The following is a 9,344-nucleotide window of genomic DNA, read 5'->3' as shown; positions in this document are numbered from 1 at the left end:
AAAACTTCTTTGATCGTTTTAATTGTATGTTTATATATAGCTATGTATAAAAATAGAAACTGTAAACTGTTAGATATCAAGAATAAAGTTATTGAATGTCATTTACTAGTTACAACTCTTATTCTTAAACTTATTTAAAGTACATACAAATATACTTTTTTACATAACACATCAAATTTAGAATTAATTTTGTACAACTGTATTCATCAATTTTGATTCTGTTCTACCAATAATAAGAACAAGAAAATTTTGTATATGTTACAATATATATCTATATGTTTAGTATAGGTTGGAAAGTACAAAAAAAAACTAGTTTATAACTAATTTTACCGTATAAAAACTCGAGCTATATTTTGCTAATTACTTTTTTCTTAAGCTTAAACGTCAAAATTATTAAATTAAGAAAACTGCTAGGCCAGAGGTGGGCAGACTGGGCTAAATGTGGCCCACCAAGAAAAAGTATTTAGCCTGCGATATGCTTTTAGGTTAAAAACAAATAAACAGTACAAGCTAGTTTTACAACTTTTGTGATGAAAGTTGACAAATACAATCTATTTTTTCTTTAGAGTTGACTACCTTTATGTTAATTTAGCTAAAAAATTACTCTTTTACATCTATACTCTTTTAATTTAAAGTAAAATATTTCATAAATAATGTGAAGTTCATCTTCCTGAGCTGCCGACCAAAGTTTTATTGAACAAACTTAACTTTGTTAATTAAAGGAGTTATCACACATAATACTATTATTTTAATTTAATTGTTTAAATGCTAATTTCCATGACTGTCACATATCTTTTTTTAGATTTATTTAAGCACTGACGAGGTCTTTGACCGAAATTTAGTTTGTAAAATAAATTTTTGAAAGAATAAATATAATACTATGTCAATTGTTTTATAAATGTTGTACACCTAGGATAAATTCTAACATTTTAGAAGCCTAAAGTGAACAAAATTGTAGTAATAAACAAATAGGTAGAACATTGAGTTCATTTATTTGTGAAAAATTGTTTGCATAACGCATGAAACACGTTAAATAATAAACTTTGAAATTGGTTCGTTGATAATAATAAACACAATAATTTTTTTTTTCATAGTTAATACTCTTATTTGAAAGGTAATACGTGTTATAAATTACTAAAGTTACAAATTGCTTTTGTATATATAAAATTTTTGTTGCCTTCGTTTATAATTAGTTTATATATAGTTTTATTAAGTTATGTATACAAAATTGTTATTTAAATAATTTTTGCGTACAAAATACATTTAAAACAAAAATTGCTATGCTGATATTTTATATAAAAAAAAAACAATGTAGATCTTTAATAAATGTTTTTTTTTTAATTCCGCTGCGAGTAAAACAAAAGTGAGAATTTTTTTGAATGTAAAATCGTTTCTGAAAAATTCATTCTTACTAATCTGTTTTCATAAAATTTAAAGTTTATTCTGGGTATAACAAAATTATTTTTAATGTTTAGTAAACGTAAAAACTACAAAAAAATTAAAAAACATGACTGCAAAATTAAAAACACCTGTACAGTAAAACAGTTTTAAAAATAAGCTGACTGCTTAAAATTAAAATTTTATTTTGTTCGGTGTCACTTAAAATAATCACGACGTGAAATTTTTTCCTACCGCTTAAAAAAAAACTCGATTCATAAATACATAAAAGACTAAGTTTAGGCTGATTTTAGTAGTTGCTAATATCATTTTATCTACATAACTAAATACTTTCATATTCTAAAATATAATCTAATACTTGTACTTGTACTCAAGTTCACCAGTTTAAAAGTAAAGCAATTTATTAAAAAATATTTAAATCGGGTAAAAAAGTTAAATGTTTAAAGCACTGTGTGCTTAGAATTGCATCTTTTTACTAATAAGCCGATAAAATTACAACTTGTTTTCCATATAATGTTCAGCAGAGCAGTGAATTGAAGTTTATTATGACATAAAGCTTGCAATTACCAAAGTTACACACCTGTGCCTGTATACAGTTTGAAATATTTTTCTTAGTAATACAAGTGAATTCAATTATCAGTTTGGTGTTCAAATTGTTCACTTGTGGTATTTTTTATATTAACTTATACCTGCAGAAGTACAATAAACTGACTTTAATTTTGATGTATTATTTGGTTTTTTTTCGACAATAAAATAGCATTGGAAAAGATTTTAAACACTTGTTATAATTTTAACACTTTCAGTTTTTATTTTGAGACAATTTTAACGTTTTTAATTAATTTATTTTTTGAAGTTTATAAAACTTGTAAGTAAGGTTGTAATGAAAGTGTTCTATCAAATTTGATACACTTCCAAGTCACAAACGTACCCAAGGAATAATGAAAAATTACTATCGATAATCAACTAGTTATTTAAATGTTAAAAAATAATAATAATAAATATTACATAATGTATAAAAAAAGCGAGTTCTAAAAACTTATTATACAACCGAATTTTTCTTGCAACTAAGTTTTGAAAAAGTATAAAAAAATATCGTGTAAATGCATACTTTAAATAAACTTTAAATTTAATATTTTTACTAAGTAGAGTTATTAAACAAAAACGTTTGTTCTAATCACCTTTTATCCAAACAAGTATGTTTATAATACCTTTTATTTCTTAATAAAACATTAAGTTTTAATAACTACAACCCTGTGTTCTAAGATTCGAACTGTTAATTTTGTTTTAATTAAAGTCTAAATTAGATTGTACAATTTAAGAAATCTACTAACTCCATCTAATTTTTTTACCCCAAAAAAAAAAACGATTATAATAAGTAAGAAACCTTGTAAGCGATAAAAAAAGTTAAATGTTTTTAGCACTAAGTGCTTAAATTCTATTTTATTTTATCACTTAAGCCGAAGATTTAGGTTTTCCATACTACATTACTATTTTTCTTTACAATGTTCATCAGAGCAGTAAAGCAACCTTTAGAATGTTACCAAGTCTGCAATTACGGCTTAAAAATAAGCACGTACCTATAAGTTGCTTATTAAAAGCTCTCAAAATTACATTTGTGTATTGTGAAAATGTTTCTCTAAGAAATTTTTGGTAATTTAATTACTTTTTTTTGTACACGATTTTTATTTAATTTGTGGTATTTTAAATAACTTAAAATTCTAGAAACATGTTATACTAAATTAAGCTTTGGTTTGTAGCTGGTTGAACTTAAAATATGAAATGGTGTTTTTAACAGTTCATTTTTTAGTAGGACTGTAAAATTTTTTGATAAAATTATTATACAATTTTTTTATAGTTGTAAAATAGCAAAATTTTCTTAAATACTTATATTATTTAGTTAATAATTTATTTAAACAACACCAAAAATTGTAAAACGAAACTGCTAACAACTATAAAAAATTTAACGAAAATAAATAACAAAAACAGCAAAGATTGTTATTTTATATTGAAATTACTTCGCAAAGCAACAAAAAATTGCTTATCGTCAAAATTTAATTTTGAAACTTTTAATTAATTTTTCAATGTCTTAAACACTTTAAACTTAAAAACGAACAAAAATCTAATAAATTACAACAATGTTCAAAGAAATCAAACTTTCTAAACGAATAAAAATGTTCTTGTGCTGGTAATTGGCCACGGAACCTATCACACTGAGTAACGGATATTAACCGTTACACTATCAGCCCTAAATGACATATTTCTACATAAATGCAAAAAATGCAAAAAACAAATTACGTTTTTATAATTTCATTTTATTTTGGATACTTAACTTTATATCAATAACTGCACAACCACAGTTTGTAATAGTTTTATTTAACGTATGTTTATGTTAACAAATAAAGTATCAACACAATGTCAGTATTTTTGTAGATATTAAAAATGGTGATAAGAAAATTTGACTTTTATTTTACAGAAATGAACAAAAAGTTTTTGAAATTTTCAGAAGTATACACTACTTATTTTGCAACAACATTGACTTTCTTACTTTATATTATAAGTTTTAATAATAAACTGTCGATTAACTTTATTTTCTAATAAAAAACTTTGATTAAAAAGTAATTAATATAAACAAAACTTATAATGTAACAAGATTTTGTTATTTGTAGAAACTGATTAGTCGTGACTACAAAATTATTATATAAACTACTGTCTTCATTGAAATATATTTTTTGTCAATTTAAAAACAATAACTTTTTTGTTTTTGTTAGAAGCTATATTTACATTGAAAGCGATTATTTGTTATTAACATCCAAGTTAAACTTAAACAAAACAAGCTTAGCTAAATTAGATTGAGATATTAAAAATTAAACAGACGTACAAAATTATAAAAACTATATTGTTTTTTATTTCGTCTACTAACCCAATATCTCAAACAATATATTACTTGTCCTTTCTTTTTGAAATATATTTGAAAAGCATTTAAAGCATAGTACTATGAAAAAAATCAATGTTTAAAAGGTTGTATACTACAAGTAGTAAACTTTGTGCATAGTTTTTTATAAGTTTTAATTAAGTACCCTAAACAATCATGTCAGCTATAATCAAATTTAAAATTGCGCTTGATGGATCAACTCAAAAGTTTTACGATAAACAGGCACGTTCAAACGTGTCACAAAATTCACGGCATTAAAACCTAGTGTCGACAAAACTCAACAACGCAACAATCATCTCGGTTTCGGTACTTTCCCTTCCACGCACTCCTCGTTCTCCTCGCCGTACACCCAATCGTTGACGCTCGCCACCTTCCTCTCCCTCAACCCGAACAGCGGCAGCTCTTGAACGTCCTGCCGGTCCCCAGCGTACCTCAGATAGTCCACATTGATTCCGTGCATCAGCCGGCACAGCTGGCACTGCTGGAACGCCTGATTGTGAGTCGGCTGCTCCCTGAAGTCCGACTTCCTCCAGCTGAAGTACTCCAGGTAGGCGGCGTCGTCCTTGTCCAAGTGGTCCAAGTACCGCGCCAACTCCGCCACGCTCTCGAAGTCTTCGACGAAAATGGCGCTTTTCGGGGGAATCGGGTAATCCCGTTTTCTGGCGCCCCACACAACGGGGACCGCTTCCATCTCGAACGCGTTCCTGTAAACCTTCTCGGTGACGTAGTCCCTGCAGTGGTACGAGTTCTCCATGGCCAAGTAGAACTTGTACTCCCGGACGACCTCCAGCGGCCTGTTCTCTTTGAAGCAAGACCCGTACCTGTCGAAGCGGTCCCCGATCACGGACTCCTTGAGCAGGTCCGACATCCTCCGCCGCACCCGGCTCCTGCAGTTCGAAACGAACGAGACCAGCAGCTTCTTCTTCGCCCGCAGAACTTGCTGCGCTCCGGCGTCAGAAGAGTTGTATTTTCGCTGGAACTTTTCAATGAGAGTCGAGACCGTTCTCGTTTGGTCCCTGAACCAGTTTCCCTGCGGCTGACTGTATACGTCCGCATCTCTCCTGCGAAAAGCAATAATAGTGTGTAGTAATATACAACACTATAAACTGCTCAAAAAATAAAAAGGTTCATTTTACTTACAAACATCGTTTAAACAGACTATGTTTTTTTAATTGAAAAACAACTAGTAAATATTTAGTTTGAATATTTTTTACCTGTGAAAATGTAAAAGTTTAATCTTTTAACTAAAAAGGTTTAGAATGCTATCAGTTTTAAATAAAAAAAAAAGTTTTGTCTAGCATAAATATTAAAGTATCCTAATAAAAATATTTAAAAACTACTGAATTAAAGCAGTAATTGTCTTTTATAGGCTAAATAAAACTAATAAATTTTTTTTCTGATTTTTCTTTGAACAGATTTAAAATTTGTACAAACAGCTTATTTTGTTTGTTCAAAAAACAAAAAGCTTACAACATATTTTTCAAAAATTTAGTGCAAACAAAAATGCTATCTTTTAATTAACCACTTAGTAAACCTTGTTCTCTACTGTAATCATAAAAGTTTTGATTTTTATTTAATTTGCAATTAAGTTATTTGTCGTAAAAATAGATTGCTCATTATTCATGCATGAATAAGGTGTAAAATATCATTATAGATAACCAACATTTTTATGTGCAGTTTACTGTTTTATTATACTTTAAAAGAACGCAATCTTTTGCCACCGAAGCCTGGTAGTAATTATAATATTTAATTTGCACATCTTTATTTAACTTGCAATAAAATTTTGACCGCTTAAATTTTTTCTTGGTATAGATAGTAGGTATAATTTTGTTTAAATAGTATAATAAGTTTTATTATATAATTGACAAATACTGATAGTAAATATTGCTATACTTTTTACACTCACGATTTGTGGGCAAACACGCTAGTTTTTGATAAAATAATCAAATTATTGGAATAAGCCAAAATAAAATTTAATATTTAACATCTGTACATTTCAAGATGATTAAGCTTCACAGTTCAATAATTTTCAAGAAAATTAAAAACAGATCAAGAACTGTTAATCCAATTAATCGCATGGTTGATAATGAGTACTTCGACTGCACTTTAAATTTAGAGCTGTTGAAACTAAAGTTTCTATTTCTAATGACCAGCCTAAAGTTGAAAAATCTTAAAGAAAAATTAATTTCAAGTTTTATTGTAATCAAAAAAGATAAACTTTTTAATCTAAGATATAATGGTTGTAAGAAAACCCACGACTAAAATCCTAAAGAAAAATAAAAACATTTAATGACTTAGTGTACAAAATTGAAATTATTAGTTTACTAACCTGTTACTTACATGTTATGCTTATAATATTCAAAAAACTACCTGTAGGAAAAAGTTAAGTTGAAGTAGTTGTCGAAGTCTTTGAAGAAAAAGTTTCTCTCCTTCATAGAGGCTGGTGACTCCATTGAAAAGAAAACAAAACTCTGGTTTTTGTTTCTAAAAGATAAATGTATTTAAAATTTACGCCTTTGAATTTTATTTAGGTGTAAATATTTTGCTAAAGTAAAACCCTTTAAAAATATTTCCGTATAAAAACCGTCGAGACACATTTTAAAAGCTTTAAATTTTTTTTTTACTGAGGTTTTCGTAAAAAATTCTTTTTGAGTTGGAAACAGCTTATTACTAGTTCTTAATTTCTTGATAAAATTCGAAGGCGTGGTAGCAGATGCAAATTAAACAACCTTTGTTTGGGCAAGTTGGATTTTCTTAGCTCGAAAAAGTGGAAGATAACAGCGCTTGAATCATTAAACTGTTTTATAGAAAAAACTAAGATAAAATTTTTCATATTTTTTGTAAAAAAACTGTTGAACTCGTTTTACCATTCTTCTGTCGGAGGTCAGTCCACAGTAGCCGCACTCCCTCGGAAGTTCTTTTTGACTGATCGGCTGACCGAAGGGCTTGTACCAGAACAGTATCCATTTCTACTGTGGTAATGCAAAAATTTATTGAAGAAAAAACGCTGATGATGAAAACTTATTTTTAATTGCAAATGAAAACTATGGTTAAACTTGATTTTAAGCGTTATGTGTACTAAAACTAAACAGAAAAATTTTACAAGGTTTAAATAAATTTGATAATGAAAATACTTGAAAGACAATTTTACCTTTTTCTTTAGGCTTTGTAAGTGCTGTTTCAATGGTTGTTCTAGATTATTCAAACTATAGCCCTGAAGTAAACAGAACTGATTAAAACTCTTTGAAATCTGCATTTCATTAGTTTAAAAAAGAACGTAAATGACATTCTATGTTTTTAACATTAATTATTTCGTATATCTATTTTATGTTTCGTATATCTCGATATTTTCCAAAGTGCCAAATACGATTTGAAAACATTTTATTAAAATTTGCTTTCAAAAAATTATTAAACAAAAACAACTTTCAAAATAGTTTTAGTACTTTATTGTCGTTAAATTATTAGAAAATGTTATTAGAAAAAACTTAAACTTAAAACTTACAAACTAAATCTTAAACGAAATAAGTACTAATCGAAGAAATAAAATTGTAAACACAATTTGAGTGGACACACAAACTTCATATTTTTATGTGTAAAAGCTTTTATTCTATGTATAGTACATATGTTATACTTCGTTTTAATTTATTAATTGTAGTGAGTTGAAAAGTGTAAAATGTATTAGACTTTTTTTGAGACACGTCAAACAGCTATGACTAGTTTTATCAGCTTAACATAACATCAAACTAAACTATATTTATACAGTTTACTTAAAAATTAAGGTCTTTTTTTGTTTGTATTTATATTATGATGTTTTGTTGTTAAATATTAATGTTTTTCTGCAAAGATAAATTTTAAAACGGAAACATCTAATATAAAATTGATAATTAAAAAAAAAAAAATTTTCTTTTGTTTATATCAAATTGATACGAATGTGTATTTAGTCACAACTAGAACTTTGTTTCAGTTTTCCAATTTAATAAAATTTAAATATAGATTATCTAACAATAACATTATTACATACAACAAAAAAAACCTTTCTTACAAAAGTTCCAATCGTCATAGTGTTGAAATTGGGAAACCACCCAACTTTATTTCTTAAAACTTCATCCATTGAAAATGAGTACTGGTGAAAACTGGCAATAACAAGCGTACAGATAAAAGCTAATAACAGAAAGTTCTTTCTTTTCAGTTCCATTTCAAATATATTTGAGTAAAGATTCTATATTGACTATTTAACAAATCATTTCTTTAGTTTTTAACAGAAAATGCTTAAGAACAAACTTTTAAGTTTTTTACTAAAACTTGTATTTAACATTTTATAAAATATACTTCGTAGTAAGTATATCACAAGAATTGTTAGCAATTATTAAACTTATCATTTTTATTATGTTTTTTACACAACTTTCTTTCATAAATAAACTATTTGTTTTCAGCTATATATTAATAAACATATTTTAGCTAATTTTTAATCATTCGTTTTATACAACATTAAAGCTTAACTTATATTTTTCAACTTTTTAAAATGTTACTTTTAGAGGTCAGTGTTGTATAAATAATGTATTTTTTTTGAAACATCAATAACAAAAGTGTTTTATAAATTCAAAATGTACTCTGAAAATATATAGATAAATCTAAACAAAAATGTTTGCCTAATAAAACCATTTTACAACGTTTTTGATATGAGACTTATAAAATAAATGTTAACTCGAAAATAACAACAACTACGTTAATAAAGCTTCTACTGTACGTATAACAAAAATCAGTTTAGCATAAGTTCAAAGCCTTCTCATCAAAAACAGGTTGCTTCAATATTAGTATATGAAATATAGATATACTTTTTGTTGTTTTGTACTTTAGTTGTTAACTCTTTTATTTTTCAAACATAATCTTAAGAAATCTTAAAACCTTTAAATAATCTTTACTTTTATGATACATTTATAACTCAGCTAGGGCCATAGAAGTGCACATATCGTAACTCAGCACAGTTAAAAAATCTTATTCTAAAGATAGCCTG

General features: G+C 27.0%; 1 protein-coding gene across 3 annotated transcripts; it reads right to left on the bottom strand.

The window, feature by feature from the left end:
* Nucleotides 1-4,173: 4,173 nt before the first annotated feature.
* On the bottom strand, nucleotides 4,174-8,554 carry LOC145842145 (3-galactosyl-N-acetylglucosaminide 4-alpha-L-fucosyltransferase FUT3-like). 3 transcript variants are annotated; one of them, XM_082949536.1, is made up of 6 exons: nucleotides 8,364-8,554; nucleotides 7,482-7,580; nucleotides 7,198-7,299; nucleotides 7,060-7,127; nucleotides 6,701-6,814; nucleotides 4,174-5,391 (listed from the first exon to the last, which is right to left on the bottom strand). In XM_082949536.1, exons 1-6 carry the CDS (start codon nucleotides 8,523-8,525, stop codon nucleotides 4,623-4,625), a joined length of 1,314 nt encoding a protein of 437 aa, XP_082805662.1. In that variant the 5' UTR covers nucleotides 8,526-8,554; the 3' UTR covers nucleotides 4,174-4,622. The 3 variants fall into 3 exon arrangements, with proteins under 3 accessions (XP_082805662.1, XP_082805664.1, XP_082805663.1); XM_082949538.1 differs by having other exon boundaries at nucleotides 7,198-7,302; nucleotides 7,482-7,544; XM_082949537.1 differs by having other exon boundaries at nucleotides 7,482-7,544.
* Nucleotides 8,555-9,344: the final 790 nt, after the last annotated feature.

This window comes from Thalia democratica, chromosome 8, assembly GCF_965202585.1.
Source record: "Thalia democratica chromosome 8, ktThaDemo2.hap1.1, whole genome shotgun sequence".
Taxonomy (NCBI): Eukaryota; Metazoa; Chordata; class Thaliacea; order Salpida; family Salpidae; genus Thalia; species Thalia democratica.
This window is presented reverse-complemented; position numbering and strand designations above follow the sequence as displayed.